The sequence below is a fragment of the Neoarius graeffei genome, chromosome 9 (genome assembly GCF_027579695.1).
Source record: "Neoarius graeffei isolate fNeoGra1 chromosome 9, fNeoGra1.pri, whole genome shotgun sequence".
Classification (NCBI taxonomy): Eukaryota; Metazoa; Chordata; class Actinopteri; order Siluriformes; family Ariidae; genus Neoarius; species Neoarius graeffei.
The window spans coordinates 78,878,692-78,902,825 of record NC_083577.1 but is presented as its reverse complement, the minus strand read 5'-3'; the positions used below and the strand labels follow the sequence as shown (position 1 = coordinate 78,902,825).

Genomic DNA, 24,134 nt, shown 5'->3' with positions numbered 1-24,134 from the left:
GCTAAGAGGGAAACAGCCACAATGATTATCACCTTCCTCACCTGTCCAGTGTGTTCTGGGTTGGGTCCCTTTCCTAGAGTTTCTTGACTGCCATAATGATCAGAGGTGAATTCTCTAGGGACATAGAAAGGTCTGCATCTGACTGCTAGGACCTCTGCAAGCACAAAAAGACCCCACAGCACCATCGTCTGCTTGGAATGCAGCTAGCTGGCAAAGTTAACAATGCCTTCATGCAGCCACATTTCAGCAAAGATGAGAACAGCACCTCTTCATTTTGGGAGGTCAAAAGCAGTTTTATGCAGCCCATTTTATCATCTATGAAGCAGACATTAGTGAGGAAAACTGATGGAAAAGCCAAGAGGCCAGGGTTAGCTTTAAGCCTGACATGAGTGCTGGCTCACTTGTCATGCTTTGACTAAAGGACAAACCCACAACTACTGCTGGATGTAATTACTAGTAATCTGAGCCACCTGCCAGAAACACCTAACCAAAACTGGTGTACTGGATGAGCTTTGTGCTGCAGTTAGTAACTCTGCATGTTAAAGTATGAAAAATTAATGCATGAGCACAGTAACTCTTGAGCCATTACTGATATTAAAACAAAGGCCTCCTAGTGGAGGTCATTTTAAGTCAAACTTTGCTAGTGGACCCTTGTCACTGCAGCAGCTCTGAGAGATGGAGCAGCATTCCTTCTTGAAAACACTGACATTTTTATCCTTTTTGCAAAGGATACCCCATCTGTCCTTCCACATTCCTCTCCTCCACACCATACCTACCTATCACCTCTGTTCCCTTCACCAACATGCCCACTGAAAGCCACTCCAATCACCACTCTACCTTGAGTAGACACTCCATCCAAATCACTCCAGAAATTCTCTTCCATCTTACACTCAACTTGTGGGGCATATACACTGACCACATTCATCACCACACCTTCAATTTCCAGCTTCATACTTGGCACTAGCCAACACACTTGACAGTCTTTCAGGATAACTCCTACTCCATTTCTCCTATCCACACCATGGTAGAACAGTTTGAACCCACCTCTGATGCACCTGGCCTTGCTCCCCTTCCACCTGGTCTTATACATACAGTGTAACCACTTTTCTTCTCACCAACACATCTCCCAGCTCTCTCCCTTTGCCAGTCAGTCTTCTACCTCACCTCCACACCCCTACGCTTCCTGCTGCCATCTTTGGACAGGCCTTCCCCCTCTCTTTTGTACTGCCTAGTTTCTACCAGCACCCTGCTGGCCCACAGTACGGGTGGTTGTTGGTAACCCAGGCCAAACCCATTGGTTTGGAAACCCAATTTGTGACCCAGCATAGGTTTTACACTAGATGCCCTTCCTGATGCAACCTCCTAACTACCCAGGCTTGAGACTAACACCAACCATGCACTGGCTTCTACAAGCCTAGTGGCTGGGTTGTGTTTCAAACTAACCTAGAGATAATCGCATAAACTGGTTTCTCCACATCTGTGACATTACTTAAATAACTTTAAGAAAAGAAAAATGCCATCCTAGTAATCCAGCCACAAGTTTCACATAGTGAGTTGATAAATGCTGCACATGATACAACTGAAAGGCCATCCTGTGCACCACAAGATTGTCTTGTCAGAATTAAAGTTACTCAACAGCCAGTGAATGAGAAATAAGCCTTACAATCAATAGAGCATCACCTTGGGCTTTGCTGAAAGATAAGCCTGAGTCTTCAGCATGCAGATGAAACCACTACCATGGCTGCAACCAATTTACTCAGCAGTGGGACTTATATAAAAAAAAAAAGCCAGCTCCAGGAAACACCTAGTCAAGAGCCTTTTTTATTCTAATAAAGCCATTCCAGAGGTGTCCAACCTTCACCATTATAGTTGCAGTCCAACTGACCAGGAACCATACCTACTTTCACCAGTCAATTGAGACTTAAAGGAAGGCTTCTGCCTAGTTGGAATGACCTGCACCCACACTGGCCCTTCCAGGAGAAGATTGGACACTCCAGTACCTAGTATGTTGAATGAGGCACAGCATCAAAAGCCGCACAGAGTTAAAGAAACATGTAATTTACCAGTGCATAATCTGTTGCACCAAGTGTATTCAAGGATAGATGAACACCACCCATTTACAAATCCATAGCCAACATGGACAATGTCAAGATAAACAAGTCAAACCACAGTATGGCGTCTTTATTTTCAAAGATTCAAACTTGCATAAAGATCACTCCTCCACTAGACACTATTCCTGATGCACCAGGAGACCTCCCTCCTGCTGCAGCATCTCTTCCTAAGAGAGAGAAAGAAAGTCTATAAGCCAGTCGGGGGGGGGGGGGGGGGGGAGCAAGTAGTGTTAAGGGGTCTACCTACTTCTCTTGGTGCACATTGGTTCACAAGAGTCTTGTGCAGTTGGGAGACAGACAGCTGTACTGCAGTGGATGTAGAGCTGGGGGGGGGGGAGGGGGGAAGCTAGGCAATAGAACCAATTTCCAAAAAAAAAAAAAAAAGTAGTGTAATTTTATACATTTTTTTACCATCTCATGCAGTGGAGCCACAGAGGTCTGATCCACAAACGTAAACATCTTCAGGACAAAGCGTCTGTAATGAGAAGGGTATGCAAGTCCAGACATCCCAGTCACTGGTATCAGCTTGGACAGATAGCGGTCATCCTTGTATGGACACCTACAGAATACACAAGGTTATCATTTCTGTGAAGTAGAGGAACAGAACTATGCAAGTGAGACATGTAAACATACTGTACCCATTCACCAAAAGGTCCCATTGGGGAAGGCTATATGGGTTAGGGGAAGTAGTTGCCCAGCAGTCACCCAAAACCAGGACAATATTTGGGTCAGTTCTCCCAGTGATATGCACCTCAACATACACAGGCTCCCTCAGAACCTTTATCACAGGGTAGTCAGGAACACTGTAGTATGAGGTATAGGCTACTTGTTCTGTTGGGAGACAGGAATCAGTTCTTGACACCCTTGACAAATTCAGACTGCCTGCTAATATCCAGAAGTTGCTTACCTTCTACACAACCCTTTGTGACACATGAACCTTTTCCTAATCTTAATTCTACTTGGAGTGGTCCAGGAGCAACAACAGGCACAAGATGATTGACTGAAGGTTCAATAGCCAGAGCCCCAAAGCCAACACCTGAATATTTACACTGGAAGTAAAGCCTACAAAGGAACACAGTAGATCTGTAAAAACCTTAAAGAATCCATTGCCATGAGTTTTAGTTAGCTTACTCATAGTGAGTGTCTCTTGTAATTGAGCCATGGGGTCCAACTCCAACATCATAGGTAGAGAACATCCTGTTTTCATAGACCATATAACCAGCTTGTACCTGGACAGAGTGGAGTGTATGCTTTCTAAACATGGCAAGCAAAATTAAGGCCACTTTTTTTTTGGGGGGGGAGGGATTTACAAACTTTCATGGTAGTCCCACAAGCAGTTACAGGGAACTGGTATATAGGCTACGCACTACCACCCCCGGGGGCATCTCTATGTGGTGCTCTATGAGGTTAGTGCGACTGGGCAGGGGCGAGAACACATCCGAAAACTCGGTCTGCAACTGGGCGACCTCCGTGAGTTGGGTCGTGGAGAGGTGGTCTCCACAGGGGACCGGAGAGGTACGGGATGCCAATGCCCCTTTTTGAACCTCCGGCCCCAGCTCCGCCTTCTCCGGAACCACTGACACCAACGCCACGGGGACCTCCTCGTTCCAGAGTTTAAGCAGATTGAGGTGGTAAATTTGAAGCGCCCCACCCCTGTCCGTTTGCCTCACCTCGTAGTCGACGTCCCCGACTCGCCGTGTGACCTCAAAGGGACCTTGCCACTTGGCGATCAATTTGGAGCTTGAAGTGGGCAACAGCATGAGTACTTTATCTCCCTGGGTGAACTCCCTAAGGCACGTACCCTTGTTGTACAGGCGGGCTTGCCGTTCCTGGGCCTGCCGCAAATTCTCCTGAGTTAGGTGGGTGAGTGTGTGGAGTTTTGCGCGCAGGTCCATAACGTATTGAATTTCGTTCTTGCTTTGTGAAGGTCCCTCCTCCCAATTTTCCCGCAGCACGTCTAGGATGCCGCGCGGCTTACGCCCATATAATAATTCGAACGGGGAGAACCCCATGGAGGCTTGGGGAACCTCTCACACTGAGAACAACAAGGGTTCGAGCCACTTATCCCAATTACGTGCGTCCTCACTTACGAATTTTTTAATGATATTTTTGAGGGTGCGATTGAACCGTTTCACTAAACCGTCCGTTTGTGGGTGATACACACTGGTGCGGATCGGCTTAATCCCCAATAACCCATACAGTTCGCGCAGTGTCCGTGACATAAATGTAGTGCCTTGATCAGTCAGAATCTCTTTCGGGATTCCGACTCAGGAGATAACGCGGAAGAGTGCCTCTGCAATACTGCATGCCGAGATATTGCGCAGAGGCACTGCTTCTGGGTATTGCGTTGCATAGTCCACCAGAACTAATATAAAGCGGTACCCTTGTGCTGACCGATCTAATGGCCCGACGAGATCCATCCCAATTTTCTCAAACGGGGTCTCGATCAATGGAAGAGGGCGCAAAGGCGCTTTTGGAATGGCCGCTGGATTTACTAACTGGCATTCGCGGCATGCCATACACAACCTACGAACATCGCCGCGAATCCCCGGCCAATAGAATCGGGCCATTATTCGGGCTAGTGTCTTATCCTGCCCTAAGTGTCCAGCCATGGGATTAAAGTGAGCCGCCTGGAATACCAATTCCTGGCGGCTCTTCGGAATCAAAAGCTGCGTGACTCGCTCTTTAGTTTGAGTGTCCTGTGTTACTCGGTATAACCTATCCTTCATAATTGCGAAGTAGGGGAAGGACGGGGTGGCGTTTGGCTGGAGCGTTTGACCATCGATTACTCTCACTTGGTCAAACGCATGTCGCAGAGTCTCATCTCACGATTGTTCTAATGGGAAATCCGCGAGGGATTCCCCAATAGAGAGAGGAGGAGCCGGCGGCTCCTCACTCTGACACGGAGATGACGTAGATGGTTCTGTGACAGCTGCTCCTGCCAAAGCGACACCGGGACCTCCCCCTGTTAAATGGCAGGACCCACTCTTTACTAAGCGTGTCATTAAACCCCGAAATCCCGGCCAATCAGTCCCCAAAATTAAAGAGTGGGTAAGGCGAGGATTAACCGCCACCTTCACTATAAATTTTTCCCCTCTGAAAAAAAATGTGGACCGACACCAAAGGGTAGCTGTGAACATCCCTGTGCACACACAACACCTTCACCCCCTGTGCTCCCCCCAATGCCTCATTTTGCACCAGGCTTTGGTGAATTGAGGTCTGGTTACAACCAGAATCCACCAACGCCTGATATGTATCCCCTTGGATACTCACCGGTATGCGATACGCTCCGGCCCGATCGAGGGCGGCCTCTGGCGCGTCGGGGATCCGAACCACCGTGCCCACTTCCATCGCCGTGCACTGCTGCTGGAGGTGGCCCGGCTCCCCGCAGCACCAGCAAACCGGCCCGGGCTTTCCCTCTGCACCGGTGATCTGGGGCTCACTCACCTGAGGTGGGGGAGAGACAGACACAGAAGGGAGAAACGGGAGGGCACCGCGGGTGCGGCAGGCCGGCTGGGGTGGTGCCAGCCCCCGCCTCCGCGGTGGGGGAATGGGGCGAGGACAGGACACAGGAGGATGGGGAGAGAGAGAAAGAGAGAAGATGCCATCTGCTGTCCTGCCGCCGGGACAGCCGCCAAATGGTCCTCCGCCAGCTCGACTGCCTGATCCAGCGACGCCGGGTGGTGGCACTGGACCCACTCCGCAGTTCCTGCTGGCAAGCGAGCGATGAACTGTTCCAGCACCACCTGGTCAATGATTCCCTCGGCGTCACGGTTGTTGGCCCTCAACCACCGCCAGCAGGCGTCCCGGAGCTGCTGGCCAAACGCGAACGGCCGGCCGACTTCCTCCAAGCGCAACACGCGGAAGCGCTGGCGCTGCTGATCTGGGGTGCGCCCCACACACTGGAGGACGGCCCGGCGGAGGCCCGCGTAGGCCAGCCGGTGGTCAGCGGGGAGCTGTATTGCGGCCAGCTGTGCCTCTCCCGTTAGCAGGGGGAGGAGGCGCGCCACGCGCTGCTCCATCGGCCACCCCGAGGCTTCGGCGACTTGCTCGAAGAGCGTGATGAATGCCTTGGGGTCGTCCTGCGGGCCCATCTTGGTGACGGTGAGGGGAGACGGGCCCACGGTAGGAGCGCTGGTGGACCCCGCCGACACGAGGAGGTGCCAGAACGCCTCCCGATCTTCTTGTTGGGCCAGCACCAGGGCCTCGAAGCGTCGCTCTTGCTCCTTCCGGAGGGTGAGGAGCGCCTGGTGCTGGCTTTGCTGGGCCGTGGCGAGGGCGTGGACCAAGTCGGCGAACGGGGAGGACTCCATGGGGCTGCTCAGCTGGTGCTCCACTTTCCCGGGTTTCGGCACCACTGTAGCAGTTCGTATGGGTGGGTGGAGCACAGAAGGACGGCAGGCCAGAACTGAGTTCACAAAACTCTTTTATTTTCACTTTTCAGTTCAAATTTTACTCTCTCAGCCACACACGCACACACACACACACTCAAGTCGTCTGGTTGGGGAGAGAGCTCCCTCTGCTCTCGCTCTCTCTCCTTAAATAGGGCGCGGTCACTGGGAAGACACACACAAACAGGTTAATTCATGTCAGGTGTATTGATTCTGCCACTTACCTTCCCTGACTCCGCCCTCCTATCACAGACTGGCGCTTGACCATGCCCCCGCTGCCACAATCAACAAACATAATGTGGTCAGGTGAATCAGTATTCCAGGCCTCCTCCCTCCCCTCTATTTAAGAAATGGATGCCATGTGTTCTGGACCAAAGATGAAAAGGACCATACAAAGAGTTACCAGCAACAATTCCAAAATCCAGAGTCTGTTATGGTATGGGATTGTATCAGTGCCCTTGGCAAATGGTAACTTACACTTCTGCTTCATCACTCAGTGTCTTCAGTCCCTAAACATCTTTTAAGTCTTGTGAGGAGGAGTGGCAACATTATCGTGGTAAACGCTCTACTGTCTCAACTTTTTTGTAATATGTTGCAGAACTCAAAATTGAAAAAAAAAAGTTTATTTAGAAAAATAAATAAAAGTCATGAAGTAAAACATCAAATAATGCTGCTGTGGTGGTTTGAATGCAATGCAGGTTAAAGGTCATTTCCAAATCATAGTTTTCTGTTTTGATGTTTAAAGGTAAAATAAAATTTAAGATAAAAAAATAAAGTTCCTTATGTCTTTAAACAGATCAACACAAATAAACAGGATTTGATGTGTAATTTAGAGTCGAAGCCCACAGCTGTAATACACCGCGTGTCCACTAGAGGCACTGCACAATTGCCTTTCCACTGTCCACAGACTTTCGGATGGCGCGCGCACCATGAATAATCCTTTCCATTTGCACAGTGGCGCCATCTAGTGGCAGGACATCCTTATAAATTAATTGCGAAACATCGAAAGAGAAAGTCGAAGGCGACTGAAGGGGCGTTTTTTTTGAGGCAGTGACTGGGAGATGCTGGATAGCCTACTGTTGAAGGTGTTCGGAAAACGCGATGAAGGCTTCCGGGAATGTGAAAGAGCCGCCAAATTCATTGCAACTGGCGTTTGGTGGACTGGGGTGCGATCAGGGATCGAAAGGAGTTCTAGATGAGTGTGAAACTAATGATTTGGAGGAGTTTTCAGAAGAAAATGATAGTGAGAGTACTATAAGTGAAGGTGAAGATTAAGTCAGGCAAATGGAATTTGGTTCAAAGAGCATCAAAGAAAAGAAAGATGAAAGCTCAACAAGATGAAGCAAAAAGATCGAGGACTGATGTTAAAGTTGTGATCCGATTTCAAACCCCTTGTATACTAAACCCATTGAAAGTCAGTGAAGCCATTTATAGGCAAGTAGGTGAAGTTCGCTCTGTCAAAACGTTAAAAGATGATAACCTGTTCGTTGTTTGTCAAGATAGAGATCAGAGAATGGGATTAATGAAGCTTAAAACTTTACTGGGGAAAAACGTTAAAGCCCAAGACTGGGAAGAAAGAGGTAAAGTAATGGCGGTGATATCAGGTGTATCGACTGACTTGTTAGAGGACAATATTAAAAGCAATGTAAAAGGAGTTAAAATCAACAAAGTCAAGCGTTTGCCAGTACTTAGGAATGGAACTAAAGGACCAAGTTTGTCTGTCTTTTTAGTGCTGGATGAGGTTAAGATGCCTGAGCGGATCATGATTGGATATGGAAGTTATATGACGAGGCCTTACTTCCCCCCCCCCACCAATTAGATGCTTTAAATGTCAGCGATATGGACACATTTCTTCTGTGTGTAAGTCAGAACCTAGGTGTGCTCAGTGTGGAGGCGAACATGAATATGGTAAATGTGAGGAAGGAACAAAAATCAAGTGCTGTAACTGTGGAGGTGAACACAGTGCGGCCTATAAAGGGTGCGAGATGCATAAAAGAGCAATTCAAGTGCAAAATGTTAAAGGGCACATCTTGGGTATATTTAGGAGCAAGGTCAATGTAATTCTCTTATTTTATATTAAACTTTGATCAAATATCTGTCACATTTTGCATTTTGTGCAATTTTTTTATCTTGCACAATACCAGAAAAATTCAGTTGAAATCAAGCCATTTGAGGCGAATTGGTCCGCCTCTGAAAAAACTTGCCATTTGGATTTCCTGGCAAACATTGATTTTCATGACGTCGCGTGCGGGACGCCTCCTTCTGAATCCTACGTCAGCGCTGGTTTGTTTATGAGAAAACGACCTAGTGGTTTTCTGCAAATTTCTTCAACGTTATCACATAATTATTAAAATGGTTAACAGATGTATCATACTGTAGGAGGGTGTAGCAACACCAATCTTGATGGGATTAGTACTCACTGTTTTCCAAAAGATCGGACAATGAGAGAGAAATGGGAGCACTTTGTGCAAGGCACCCGGAAAAACTGGCAACATGCAACAGACTGCATATGGAAAGTGTGTCTATTATCGCCCATGTATCGGTACTTTCGAAGTCCGATAATTCACAATTAAATCCACCAACTACACATTATTGGGTTAGAATGTGATAAAATATTGCTTGAACAATCTTACCATTCATTACTGTTGGCCCTGGGTTCTCCTGTATCCATTTCTTGAGATTCTTCTTCGTCTTCCTGACTTGGGGCTGTTTGCCGATCACGCCAAGGAGGCTCAAACCGGTAGGGCCACGGCCCTTCCACCGCCGTATTATTTACATCCCCGGTGTTGTCTCCATCGTCTTCACTACTTGAATCATCATCAAATCCAAACAGATGAAGCCCCAATTCTGACATCTCATTATATTCTTCATCCAAAGGTGAAGTAACATTGAGCTCAGGCGACAATTCCATATTTCAATGCAAAACTGCTAGCTGCTAAACTTGGTCTACACAGACTGTGCACTGAATCCATGCAGGGTCTCTCAGCCTGCTGGCGGATCTGCACGTGACATTACGAATTTGGATCAGTCTGGCTCCAGACTCCCTTGGGATTTTTCTAGGCGTGTTTTGTTATTTTATTTTTTTCTGCTGTAGACAGATGGCCTTGTGCAAAATTACCCTTCTGGATGAGTGTGTAAAGGGACATAGTTTCATATAAAAAAAACCCCACTAAATTGGTCCACGATATGCTCTTTAAGGTGAAAGAGAGCGTTACTTATGCTGAAGCTATTTAAAGGTTGACAAAGAAAACCAAGCAAAATCAAGGGTTAAAGTAGGTATGACTCCTGTAGTTTTACCCCCTAGTCAAACTCAAACCACTCTGAAATGCTGTAAAGTAACTGAAGAGACTTTAATTGTGGATAAGAAAAATTTCATTGCTTTTATGGTGGAAGTGGTTAATTGCTCAGCCCAAGTAGCAAGTAGAATTGATAGAATTAAAATAATTTAAAAAGCAGCGGAAAAGTATCTAGAGATTCAAGAATTGTCAGTTGATTCCATTCACAATATGGTATTAGGGGTATCTGATAATCAAGCACCATGTGGTAGTTAATAATGACTTTATTTATTCTACAGTGGAATGCCAGGAGCTTAATTGCTAAATGGTCAGGAACTAAAACACTTTATTGAGGAACAAGTTGTTAAACCAAACATTATCTGTATACAGGAAACCTGGTTAAAACGATCAATTGATTTAATAATATATGGATACACAGCACTGCGTAAAGACAGGGATACTGCAGGAGGTGGAGTGGCCACATTTATTCAGCAGGGGATTAATTACAGAGCTTTAAATATCGATGAAGAGGTTGAAGCAATTGTGGTTGAGATTTGGGTAGGTAAAACTAAGATTAAAATGATCAACTTTTATAACACTGGTAAAAGAATCTTAAGAAAGACGCTCGATGATATGTGTGGGGGGATAAATGGAAAGTTAGTACTGTGTGGAGATTTAATGCACATAAATACTCTGTGGGGAGGTACTAAGGTGGATGAAAATGGGAGCACTATTGAGGAGTTTATGGATCATTATAAGTTGGTTTGTTTAAATGATGGAAGGAACACTAGGTTTGATGCATCTCATGGAACAGAATCAGCAATAGATCTTACAATAGTATCTGATCAGATAGCAGGGGTAAGTGAATGGGAGGTTAATGAAAATTCTCTTGGTAGCGATCACTATATTATTTGGTTAAGTATTAGAAATCAAAATGTGTGCCTTGAAGAGAATTGGTTTCCAAGATGGAAAATGAGAGAAGCAGAAGGGGGTTCTATAGCATGAAGGCAAGTGGTAGGCTGATGGGAATAATGTCAGAGTAATGATGTTGAGTTAAACTCAGTCATTACAAATATATTATGTGAGTCAGCAGAAGAGGTTCCTGGCAAATCTTCTGGGATGAGGAAAAAGAGAATGGTACCTTGATGGTCAGATGATTTTAAGGAAGCAGTTAAAGCTAGAAATAAAGCTTTCAAAATTGTTAAATCAAACCATTCCTATACCAATTTAATGGAATACAAAAAAAAAATCACATTCAAAAGGTTAAAAGAATTATAAGAGAAGCTAAAAGGAAATATTGGCGTGATTTCTGTTCTAAAATAGGGGCAGAAGTCAAGGTGGGTGATGTTTGGAGCATGATTAAAAAGATGGGAGGCATTAGAAGGGAGTTTTCCTTACCTGTGATTAAAAACAATGATGTGGAGGCAGTAACTAAATCAAGAGAAAGCAGAGATGTTTGCGAAAAGTTTTGTTGAGGTTCATAGTTCATAGAACTTAACTGATGAAGAATTGTCTTGGAGAGTTAAAGTAATAGATGAGAATAAAGGGTTACTGGAAAAGTAGGGAATACAACGTAAGTGAGAGTGTACTTGATAAGGATTGTACATTATTTGAGCTTAGGAGAGCGTTAAATGGGGTTAGGAACACTTCACCAGGGAAAGATGGTATATGTTATAAAATGATTAATGAAGTCAGTGACATGGCTAAATATGTAATTTTAAGTCTTTTTAATAAGATTTGGGAGCAAGGTAGATTGCCTTTGTGTTGGAAACATTCTGTAGTGGTTCCGATTGGAAAACCAAGGAAGGATAAAACTGAAGTTAAAAGTTATAGGCCAATAGCATTAACATCTAATTTATGTACAGTGGTGCATGAAAGTTTGTGAACCCTTTAGGATTTTCTATATTTCTGCATAAATATGACCTAAAACATCATCAGATTTTCACACAAGTCCTAAAAGTAGATAAAGAGAACCCAGTTAAACAAATGAGACAAAAATATCCTACTTGGTCATTTATTTATTGAGGAAAATGATCCAATATTACATATCTGTGAGTGGCAAAAATATGTGAACCTTTGCTTTCAGTATCTGGTGTGACCCCCTTGTGCAGCAATAACTGCAGCTAAACATTTGCGGTAACTGTTGATCAGTCCTGCACACCAGCTTGGAGGAATTTTAGCCCATTCCTCCATACAGAACAGCTTCAACTCTGGGATGTTGGTGGGTTTCCTCACATGAACTGCTCACTTCAGGTCCGTCCACAACAATTCGATTGGATTAAGGTCAGGACTTTGACTTGGCCATTCCAAAACATTAACTTTATTCTTCTTTAACCATTCTTTGGTAGAACAACTTGTGTGCTTAGGGTCATTGTCTTGCTGCATGACCACCTTCTCTTGAGATTCAGTTCATGGACAGATGTCCTGACATTTTCCTTTAGAATTCGCTGGTATAATTCAGAATTCATTGTTCCATCAATGATGGCAAGCTGTCCTGGCCCAGATGCAGCAAAACAGGCCCAAACCATGATACTACCACCACCATGTTTCACAGATGGGATAAGGTTCTTATGCTGGAATGCAGGGTTTTCCTTTCTCCAAACATAACTCTTCTCATTTAAAGCAAAAAGTTCTATTTTGGTCTCATCCATCCACAAAACATTTTTCCAATAGCCTTCTGGCTTGTCCACATGATCTTTAGCAAACTGCAGACGAGCAGCAATGTTCTTTTGGAGAGCAGTGGCTTTCTCCTTGCAACCCTGCCATGCACACCATTGTTGTTCAGTGTTCTCCTGATGGTGGATTCATGAACATTAACATTAGCCAATGTGAGAGAGGCCTTCAGTTGCTTAGAAGTTACCCTGGGGTCCTTTGTGACCTCATCGACTATTACATGCCTTGCTCGTGGAGTGATCTTCATTGGTCGACCACTCCTGGGGAGGGTAACAATGGTCTTGAATTTCCTCCATTTGTACACAATCTGTCTGACCGTGGATTGGTGGAGTCCAAACTCTTTAGAGATGGTTTTGTAACCTTTTCCAGCTTGATGAGCATCAACAACACTTTTTCTGAGGTCCTCTGAAATCTCCTTTGTTCGTGCCATGATACACTTCCACAAACTTGTGCTGTGAAGATCAGACTTTGATAGATCCCTGTTCTTTAAATAAAACAGGGTGCCCACTCACACCTGATTGTCATCCCATCCCATCCCATCCCATCCCAGGACAGATTTGTAGCTTTGGATGGGATGGTAACAAATTAGCAAATCAATTAGGAAAAGATGATGTCATTTGTAGCAAGACTGTGCCCCTGGTAACAACTCCACCTTGGTTGTTTTGCTCCCCTACGGTGATCATGGAAACCAAAGAGATAGCCAAATCTGGAGGAGTGTATCAGAACGTAGAGCAATATTTACGAAGTAGCTACTATAATACAACACAGGTTTATACAGATGCATCTAAAGATTCAGAGGGTAAAACAGGTATTGCAGTTTATATCCCTGATTACAAAATCTCTATTAAAAAGAGAACATCAGAGTTCTCTTGCTCAGCCAAGAAAGTAGAATCTCTCAAAGAGTTCTGCAAATTTACTGCAGTACAATACAAACAAATTCTGAGACATGTACCTACCTGCTGGTTATCCCTACTACCTGCAATTCATCGGATCTTAGAATGTTGGCTTGCCCTGAAATCTCACTTTGTCATTAGGGAAGAATGATTGTCCTACTGTTATTTGGAAGGCAATCTGCAAAGGTGATGTGGCAGACAGCAGTGATGACGTGACGGTGTCAGAGTGTGTCCTATTGCTTATGCATAATGTCATGCAGGAATTTGACAGCGCAATTCGAAGTTGGAAAATGAGAATGTTCTCTTACTGGATGTTCTTGAGGTGATGAGCCGACTATGCAGCCAATTAATGTTGCGTCGCTCAGACAAGTTTTATGGGAGCAAGACAAGGCAGGCATTACGAAAACTGACCAAAACAGAACAAGCTGAGTTTGTTGGATTGGCCGACAGCTTCTTTGAAAAAGGTGTTCAGTATCTAGAAGCTAACTTTGATTTTGATGACCAAATAATGCACAACTCCACCTGCCTGCGACTTGCCGATCCAATTGAATGGAATGTGCTGGAAGAATTAGTTGACAAATTGAAACTGAAGGACATTGACGTTGACAAGCTGTATCAGGACTACACTGTACTGAACAATGTGTTTGAACGCATTCCAGAAGAGCTGACCCCTGACAAAAAAAAAAGGGAATTTTTTTTTCAAGAGGGGGAAAGCAGCGACAGAATTGCTGAAAGTAGTATCGTTTGTATGGGCGGCATGGTGGTGTAGTGGTTAGTGCTGTCGCCTCACAGCAAGAAGGTCCGGGTTTGAGCCCCGTGGCCGATGAGGGCCTTTCTGTGCGGAGTTTGCATGTTCTCCGCGTGGGTTTCCTCTGGGTGCTCCGGTTTCCCCCACAGTCCAAAGACATGCAGGTTAGGTTAACTGGTGACACTAAATTGACCGTAGGTGTGAATGGTTGTCTGTGTCTATGTGTCAGCCCTGTGATGACCTGGCGACTTGTCCAGGGTGTACCCCGCCTTTCGCCCGTAGTCAGCTGGGATAGGCTCCAGCTTGCCCGCGACCCTGTAGAACAGGATAAAGCGGCTAGAGATAATGAGATGAGTATCGTTTGTTCTGTCAGTTCCTGTCAGCAACGCTTATACTGAGTGTGTATTTAGTCACATGGAAGATGTGTGGTCCGACAAAAGGAATAGGATGTCAGTAGGGTTAGTCAAAGCTGAACCCCAGATCAGACTGAACTTTAAAATGTTCAGAGCATTCGTCGAGGGACAGAAGGCACTTTTGCTGGCAGCAAAAAGGGATGAGAAATACAAATGGAGAAAGAGGTGAGAATTATTTAGTGTTCAGTTAATGAAGTAGATGATAAATGATTAATTAGGCTAAATGAAAATACTGTGTATTGTTGTCTAAAAGTCTATATTTGATATATAGAGAGGGAAAGGAGGCAGAGTCCAGGGCTAGTGTGTGTGCGTCAGGGAGTGTGTCAGTGAGCGTGTCTGCAGGGAGTTCAAGAGAATAGCCAGGAAGACACTTGCATTAAAAAGTTCCTTTATGGTTTGTCATCAACCTCCACCCAGTCAGTAACCACGCCTGTCCCCTGCGGGCATCCTGGTTTTTCACAACTCAGATGTGGTAACCCTACCCAGAACCTTCTTGCTGTGAGGCGACAGTGCTAACCACTACACCACCGTGCCGCCCGATATACGTTGTAAACAAACATCCATCTGGAAAATGTGAACTTTGTGGCGTGAGAGAGGATGTAGATCATGTTCTTTTAAGGTGCTTAAAATTCTTCAAAGAGAAAAACTGAAGAGGGAAGTGAAGGCAGTCAAGAAAGCCTTTTCTTTAGACACCTTATTAGGTGAGCCTAGATTAGAAAACATCACTTGTGCTATGATAACATTTGTTAAAGGAACAATTAGCAAATAGGATGTATTTTTGTTGTTGTTGTTTTTCCTTCTTATTCAATTTTTCTTTGAAATGACATCCATTTGATTGCACCTCAGTCCAGTAGATGGCGGTAATACACTTTGCTTGTAAACTGCCATAAAACCTGACAGAAGAAGCAGAAGTAGAACAAAGTGAAAATACACAGCCTCCGGCAGTTTTGGTTAAAAAAAAAAAGTCTGACACTCGGAGAAGGAACAGGTGCACAGATCAGGTGCGTTAATCCAGAGTAACCGATTAAACAGACCTAAAGCTGGGTTATTGGTGTACTTATGTACTGAGAGCATCGATTTTATTTCAGAAAATAAGTCAGAAATGTATTTAGAAAAACCGAGCCGCAGTTTGTAACTTAAAATCTGAGACACATGATGCAATATCAGGCTCCGTTCAGCTGTACAGCCTGTTCTCTCTGTATCTGTCTGAAGGTTTATGTTTAAATGTACAGCTCTGTACGTTTGCTTTCAGGGAGAATGGAGATAATCCTCAGTAAAAAAGTGAAACTGATGGAGTGGTTACGCGGAGAGGAAATCATTTTGCAACATGTTCATTCCCGGAAGCTGATAACTCTGGCTGAATACGAGAAGATCAAAAGTGTCCAAGATCCCTTCACGCAAACGACTGAGCTCGTGGACCTGATTTGGAAGAAAGGAGAGAACACTTGCATCGAGTTTCTTGAGCTGCTGAAGAGAGACGATGTGAATGAATCAAGACCAGAGCTCAAGGAGTGGATCACAACAGTAAATATCCCAGGTAGACCATATTAATGTCCTGATCTCTCTCTCTCTCTCTGTCTCTCTCGGTCTGTCTGCCTCCCTCTCTCTCTGTCCCTCTCTCCCTCTCTGTCTGTCTGTCTGTCTGCCTCCCTCCCTCTCTGTCTGTCTGTCTGCCTCCCTCCCTCTCTGTCTGTCTGTCTGCCTCCCTCCCTCTCTGTCTGTCTGTCTGCCTCCCTCCCTCTCTGTCTGTCTGCCTCCCTCCCTCTCTGTCTGTCTGCCTCCCTCCCTCTCTGTCTGTCTGCCTCCCTCCCTCTCTGTCTGTCTGTCTGCCTCCCTCCCTCTCTGTCTGCCTCCCTCCCTCTCTGTCTGTCTGCCTCCCTCTCTGTCTGTCTGCCTCCCTCTCTGTCTGTCTGTCTGCCTCCCTCTCTGTCTGTCTGCCTCCCTCCCTCCCTCCCTGTCTGTCTGCCTCCCTCCCTCCCTCCCTCTCTGTCTGTCTGCCTCCCTCCCTCTCTGTCTGTCTGTCTGCCTCCCTCCCTCTCTGTCTATCTGTCTGCCTCCCTCCCTCCCTCTCTGTCTGCCTCCCTCCCTCTCTGTCTGTCTGTCTGCCTCCCTCTCTGTCTGCCTCCCTCCCTCTCTGTCTGCCTCCCTCCCTCTCTCTTTCTGTCTGCCTCCCTCCCTCTCTCTTTCTGTCTGCCTCCCTCCCTCTCTGTCTGTCTGCCTCCCTCCCTCTCTGTCTGTCTGTCTGCCTCCCTCCCTCTCTCTCTTTGTCTGTCTGCCTCCCTCCCTCTCTCTTTGTCTGTCTGCCTCCCTCCCTCTCTCTGTCTGTCTGTCTGCCTCCCTCCCTCTCTCTGTCTCTCTGTCTGTCTGCCTCCCTCTCTCTCTGTCTGTCTGCCTCCCTCTCTCTCTGTCTGTCTGCCTCCCTCCCTCTCTGTCTGTCTGTCTGCCTCCCTCCCTCTCTCTCTTTGTCTGTCTGCCTCCCTCCCTCTCTCTTTGTCTGTCTGCCTCCCTCCCTCTCTCTGTCTGTCTGTCTGTCTGTCTGTCTGCCTCCCTCCCTCTCTCTGTCTGTCTGTCTCCCTCCCTCCCTCTCTCTGTCTGTCTGCCTCCCTCCCTCTCTCTTTGTCTGTCTGCCTCCCTCCCTCCCTCTCTCTTTGTCTGTCTGCCTCCCTCCCTCCCTCTCTCTTTGTCTGTCTTTCTGCCCCCTCTCTCTGTCTGTCTGCCTCCCTCTTTCTTTGTCTGTCTGCCTCCCTCTTTCTTTGTCTGTCTGCCTCCCTCTTTCTTTGTCTGTCTGCCTCCCTCTCTCTTTGTCTGTCTGCCTCCCTCTCCCTGTCTGTCTTTCCCCCCTCTCTCTCTGCCTCCCTCTCTCCCTCTGTCTGCCTCCCTTCCTTCCTCCCTCTCTCTGTCTGCCTCCCTCTCTCCCTCTGTCTGCCTCCCTCTCTCCCTCTGTCTGCCTCCCTCTCTCTGTCTGCCTCCCTCTGTCTGTCTCTCAGGGCTCGTGCAGGTCCTTGAACTCCTTGAAAAGTGCTGGAATTTGGAAACTCATTTCAAGGGCACTTGAAACTCCTTGAAAATAGGAAATTCCTTGAAAAATCATAAATACTCCTTGAAAAAAATACTTAAATTCTTCCCGTGTATTCAGGTGTAATAATTAAATTAAATTAAAAAGGAAAAACTAGAGAAATGAAGCAAAATCAATATAGAAAAATGATGACACGATTGTCATTTAAAATGAACACTCTGGGCTTCCTGTGTTTTCGCACATGCGCTTTGGTTCTCTGGCGCCATATTGAATTCTCCTGTTGGGCATGCAGGTGTGCACATGTACGAATTGACTCACTATTAGCAAGTCTTTTGAAAGGCAAGAGTCATTTCTGCAAATTATGGCAGCTTGTGCAATGCTTATTCGTATTATCCCACGGCCAGGCGGGCGTTGAAGGAGGATTTAGCATCAGCAGTGAGTTGATGCAATATCATTTCAAAGAAAAGTCAGTGATTGCAATGCACACAATATATGACCACATTCAGAAGTGTAGAGGGGTGTTAAACGTGAAGATCGATCAAGATTTGAGAAATACTGCACGAAACGCGTCATGCATTTATCGAAGTGAGCAAAGGAAACAAGAAATGGAAAAAGAGAGAGAGAGAGAGAGCACATGAACAAGGATGTCAGTGATGAAATTTTCGCTATGCAAACTTGGAGACGTATACTAGAAGATTCATCCCAACTGAAAGAGAGTGTTGACAAGCTGATGGAACTAGTAGAACAAGAACGCAAGATAGTGCAAGTCACGAAAGCTAACAGCTTCAAGAGGACAATAAAGGATATGGAACTCGAGGCTAATGAGCTAAACGACAAAACTGAGGTGCTAAAGAAGAAGTTCAAGCGTTAACGTTTTTAATTTTGAGTGAACCAAATCGCTTAGCCGCAATGGTTACATTGTTATAACAGACAGTTTGTTGCAAACAAATTCTGCCGTATACAGTTTTCTAGAAAGTTTTCCATGTTTAAATTTGTTGTTGAAATGTAACAGATTTCAATTACATCAGTGACAGTGTTTCTAACGATTGTTTTCAAAATCTGTTAAAATATAACGAGCGAAAATAAAAGAAACAAATAAAATGTAACACCCGTGGAAAGGCCACGCTTTTTTCTAATAACAAACGAAACAAAAAGGCTCGGCTACCAAGCTTCGAACCATAAGCGACTTTAATGATCATAAATTCCAAAACTAAACACCTCAAAAAGCAAAGAATACTAAACACAAACTATGTCGATATCATGGTTGTGGAGGAATATTTTGGAAAGGTTTTTGCAACCCAAAATGCCAGTTTTCCTCAAGCCATTATTTAAAAAATGTTCTGTTTCCGGTCCACTGGCCGGGTGAGTGCCGTTTGTGCGGGTGAAATTTTTTTTTTAACGCCGGTTTTTCGACATTTTTTTCGGGTTCGTAAATCTAAAATCGAACTTGACATTTCCGCATTCCCAGGGCTTTCCACTAAGGCTTATACTAGCCAGCCATGATAAATAAGTAGCCGGGGGGGGGGGGGGGGGGGTTAAACACAAAATAAACTCCTGTGCATGCAGTTCCCAGGGTTAAATGTATTTTCCACAGACCATTTATTTATTCACTTTACTCAAATACAAAGTAAAATGGCAGTAAATCATCTTTCTTTTCTTGCGTATTGCATCATGAGGCATTCCTGGCTTGTAAATCTCTTATTTTCGGTGCATGACACATTCACGCAGCTGAGTGCGCGCGCACACCGCATGTCGGGGCGCGGATGAGTTACTCTCCCTTGATCAACGGTTCAGTTTGACATTATTGTCAGTCCGTTAGATAAACATTTAATTTTATTAAAATCGAAAATTAATATTTAGAGCCTGTGGGCTGCAAAAATAGTCATTAAAGTAGCCGGCTGGACTTAATTGTGTGGCCGGCAGCCGGCGCTTGTGGAAAGCCCTGTCGAATCAGCTCTGCGCATGCGCCGTGCGGCACAAAAAAATGGCAGCCACCATGAAGGAAGCAGATCCGGAGTTTTCAAACATTTGCTTAAGTGTGAAATCGCAAAATGGTATTCTAGCGAACAACAAAATAGTAAAGATTCAGAAAAACAAATCATTCAGTGATCATTTTAATAGTGTAATTTCATCCGAACTAGGCCTAACGCTCAATTTAGAACTACAAAAAGTCCGTGTGTCGGACATTTTAAGTACCTTTGTAAAAGTTTTGCAAATGTTGCAGTCAGCATTTAAAATGCTAACTTACAGTTTTTGTACAAGTTTCAGTTGATTTAACTGTCATATTTTATTAAATGTGTCTGCTTTTATAATAAAAAAAAAGTACTGAAAGAAAAAGAAAACACAGCATTGCGATTTCTTATCCATCCATATATAATAAAAAAATAAATAAATAAAAAATAAATCCCTCCCTCCCGACTGAAATTTTTTTTGCCCACCCAGTGGACAGGAAACGGATTTTTTTTTTAAGGATGGCCTCATTCAAAAGTTCAGTCAAATGTTCATTATCCTGATTGTACCCATCGTGATGTGGTCCTTGAAAGTTTTGATTTTGGTCCTTAAATACTCCTTGAAATGTCCTTGAATGGCTTCACAAAAATCCTGCACGAACCCTGTCTCTGTCTGTCTGCCTCCCTCTCCCTCTGTCTCTCTCTCTATCTCTTTCTCTGTTTTCCTGTCTGTCTGTCTGCCTGCCTCTCTCTCTGTCTGTATGTGTCTGTCTCTGCCTCTCTCTTGTGCGCTCTCTCTCTGTGCATCTCTGTCTGTGTGCGTCTCTTTCTCTGTTCCTCTCTCTGTTTTCTGTCTGTCTGTCTCTCTCTCTTTTTCTGTCTCTCATGTGAAGTTCATCACTTTCTTTGTCCCCTTTAACTCTTGCAGACAAGACAAACAGCAGTAACATGGCTCAAGCAGAAAATGCAGGTAACTCCTTACCTTCCATGAGCTAAAACCAAAATGCACAGATGAAGAACTTCTGTAGCTACAATAAACCTTTTTCTAATTCCCTCTGTCTCTCCACTTCTTTCTCCCCTTTAGATACTCCAGATAATCTGGCATTTTTAAAGAAGAACCGGAGTAACCTAGTTGATAAAGTGAAAAATGTTGATGGAATCGTTGATGACCTCAACTTCAGTGATGAAATGGCAGCAAACGTGCGAGCTCTGCCGACAGACCAGGCCAAGATGAGGAAAGTTCTGGTCTACACAACCAGCAAAAAAGCTGCTGAGCTTCTGGTTGCTGCCTTGTATAAACATACACCTGATGTCATGGAGGACCTGACCACAGCCTAACAGCTCAGGGCAGCATTTAAAACCTCTTCATTGATGGTGTGTGACAAATTACAGATCAAATACCTCCAGTTTGAAAGAAAATTGTCTAGGGTGTGAACCATCCTCTTTTTCACCCACATCTGTTATGCCACTGAATTTCTCTATTTTTATAATGCTTTACAGCCTTTCATAATCATTCCAGTATTAGTAGAATATAGTCTGCATAAAATTAAGTACTGTGGCGAGATTGTAGATTGACGAACAATTGGCAGGGATGAGGGATGCAAAACGGGTATTGCACATTACAACAACTCAGGTTTTATTACTATTTTACTGTACACAATCACCCACATTTGTCATCCCTCTTCAGTTTTCTGTTTATTTTCTTTATCTTTTACAATCGTTCCATTATTTGTACAATACACTCAACATAAAATTATGGATTATGCTGTTTTTTAAATTGACTAATGGTGTAATTGTGCTGTCTTAAAAAAATAATGTGGGCATTTTTATTTATATATATATATATATATATATATATATATATTTTTTTTTTTTTTTTTTTTTAATTTTTTACAAATGTCCCTCCTGTCTCTTTTGTATCTGTACTACGAATTTCAAATGTAAAACATTTAATTTGTAAATTCATAATTTGTAACCAATGATGGTCCTTTTTTTTTTTTTTTTTTATACTGGAATACACACTATGGTCAAAAGTTTGTGAACACCTGACCATCACCCCCATGTGTGCTTGTTGAACATCCCATTCCAGATTGAGTCCCCTCTGGATATATATGTTTTATATGAAATATTAGCACCCTTTTTAAAGCATTTTTAAATTATATGTGGCAATGTCAACGACAATTTGGAGGGCCAGGAAAATATTCTCAGGAAATAAAACCCATAAATGGAGCAACGATGTTTGTGATTATTTACAATATATAAAAATGATCATCCAATTAATTCTGCCTTTAGGTGTATTGATAATCTAAAACTTAAATGTGTCAACAAATTTAGCAGACTAACAATGTGGAGTTTTGTTTCTTACCAGTGAATTTACCACCAGTGAATTTGGAGACATAATTAGGATATTAGCACATCACCCAAACAAACGCAAGCAGAAATAAATCCTCAAAATTAGTGGATACTCAAAGTTAGTTGCAGTTTTGTGAAAAGATAGGGAATTTCACTGAAAGCTTATTTATTCACAAAAGTTAGTGAATGATAGTATTTAACCTCCAAGAATACTTGCATGTATTCTCATTCATATGACTGACGATATTAGCCATACCGTACCACCTTAAAAGAAAAATTATTTCTTCTAAACAAGCAAAATATTTGGAGCCCAATTAGTGGATTCATTGGTTTAGGTTAAAACATCTGTTTTAGAGGCTGGGGTTTCACACTTGGGAAAATTTGTCATAGGGATAACTCTCTGCTGATTTAAAAAGAATAAATAAATAAAATAATGACATAGTCCATAGCAGCAGTCTGTGATACAAAAATAACAGGTCACTTATGGTATTCTACAGCGACCTATCAGAATAGAGTATCCAACAAAGCCATGGAATAAATCACAATGAATACAGAAGAATATGGAACGCTGAGTGGACTATAATGTCTAGTTCAGGGTCTGCATTAACACATCAAATTTGACATCAGAAAATACCCTGTTAGCACGTCCATTTTGTATATCTTAAGGTGTTTAGATCATTAAGGCAATGGATCATTAACCATGCTATTGGTTGGCATCAACATACCCACCCATTTTTTTTTTTTTACTTGGGGGCTGCTTTGGGCCCCATTTTGACTTAGTAGGACTGGTAGGTATGCCTTGGTTGTGGCCATGCAGGCTCTTGATAGTGGGTACGTTTGGGCTACATACCCATCATGCATCTTATATGCAACTGTGATGTATTTGGGACAGTCCATTTGTGCAAGGTGGGTCAATTTGGACAGGTAATTTTGAACTCTGGTGTCTCAATCAATGGCTTGCAAAACAATTTTGTCAATCTGCTCAAAAAATTCAGCTGTTTGCAATTTGTGCTCCAATACTGCCACCCAGTGGGCACTTAAGTGGATATATTAAATGAATATATCCACTACATATTAAAGAAGTGTTGCCAGGCAAAACAAACCTCGCCCAGCAGCACTTATTTTATACCTATATGTTGATAATGGTAATATTTCTCAATCATCAGCTGTCAGGTTATAGTCTTATGACCTTGAGTTAGACATTTCAAAGTCCTTCAAGGTCAAAAGGTCATGGCAGCAACTGAAAGCCCATATGGAACTTCTTATATGTTGATAATGGTAAGCATCTGGCTATCATTAACCATTTTAAAAGTTAAAACCCTCTGAAAACCCAGGACCTTGAGTTGGACCTTTCAAGGTCACTCAAGGTCAAAAATCATGGCGCCAAATGAAAGGCCACATGGGAGTTCCTATACGCTCATCATTGTTTATCAGCAACCATTTGAGTTATAATGGAAAATGTTATTTTGACGGATGACCTTGAGCCCCCTAACTTTAACCCCCAACCGCGATGGGGACTGTCCAAGCTACCCCATCATGCAGCATATGGTTGGAAGCAGAAGTGAAAGATGCACATTTTGGTTTTGGGTTGAAGTCAAAAGGATGAATTTGAAGAAAGTTATCGCAAAAAAATTATTTTGACTTTCCAATCACTTTGACCTGATTAAATTTTGGGGGTAATCTACAGACCATTGCCCACCTACCCTGAAAATCTGAAGTCGATTGGTACAACCATCTAGATACTAGATTGTTAACAGACACACCGCACTGATTACAATACCTCGCCCCACTGACTCGGTTGCGGGCAAGGTAACGAATGTCGATTGTGATGTTGTACACAAACATTTTTTCACAATAAGTAACCAGTAGCATGCAGCTGTTAGTGTCAACAAAAATGAATATTTCTTCAGCCCAATTCACTCAATATTATTTATTAACCTCAATTCATACAAGGTAGGTTGAGTGGGGAATTGTTTTCTCTTTTGCAATGACTATGTAGGGTTTCTCTTCAGAAACTGATGAAGTGGTCGTACCATATTTTAAACACTTAAAGTTGTTCAAAATTGTGTTAACAGGGTATTTTCTGTCATCTTAAGTCAATTTTGATGTGCTTAATGTGGACACCCAACTAGACATGGTCCATTGAGGATAGATTAGGGATAAAATTAGCTCATGTTTTAAGTCATTCAAATTCTGTAAAGCTGCTTTGTGACAATGTTTGTTAAAAGTGCTATATAAATAAACTTGACATTTGGCATTCCATAGGGACAAACCAAAATCATTCGCTAAATGCCATTCTTCGACTAGTAGCAA

General features: G+C 43.7%; 1 protein-coding gene across 1 annotated transcript; it reads right to left on the bottom strand.

Moving 5' to 3' along the window:
- Window positions 1-2,195: 2,195 nt before the first annotated feature.
- LOC132892196 (zona pellucida sperm-binding protein 4-like) lies at window positions 2,196-7,466 on the bottom strand. Its single transcript, XM_060930588.1, has 8 exons — window positions 7,431-7,466; window positions 3,426-3,470; window positions 3,243-3,340; window positions 3,019-3,173; window positions 2,750-2,942; window positions 2,523-2,670; window positions 2,359-2,434; window positions 2,196-2,278 (listed from the first exon to the last, which is right to left on the bottom strand). Exons 1-8 carry the CDS (start codon window positions 7,464-7,466, stop codon window positions 2,196-2,198), a joined length of 834 nt encoding a protein of 277 aa, XP_060786571.1.
- Window positions 7,467-24,134: the final 16,668 nt, after the last annotated feature.

Coding starts and splice junctions, on each gene's coding strand:
- LOC132892196 (XM_060930588.1), bottom strand. CDS start 7,466: ATGGCGCCACTGTGCAAATGGAAAGGATTATTCATG. Junction 2,671..2,749: donor TGGGACCTTTTGGTGAATGG/GTACAGTATGTT, acceptor TGTATTCTGTAG/GTGTCCATACAAGGATGACC. Junction 2,435..2,522: donor TGGCTCCACTGCATGAGATG/GTAAAAAAATGT, acceptor CCCCCCCCCCAG/CTCTACATCCACTGCAGTAC.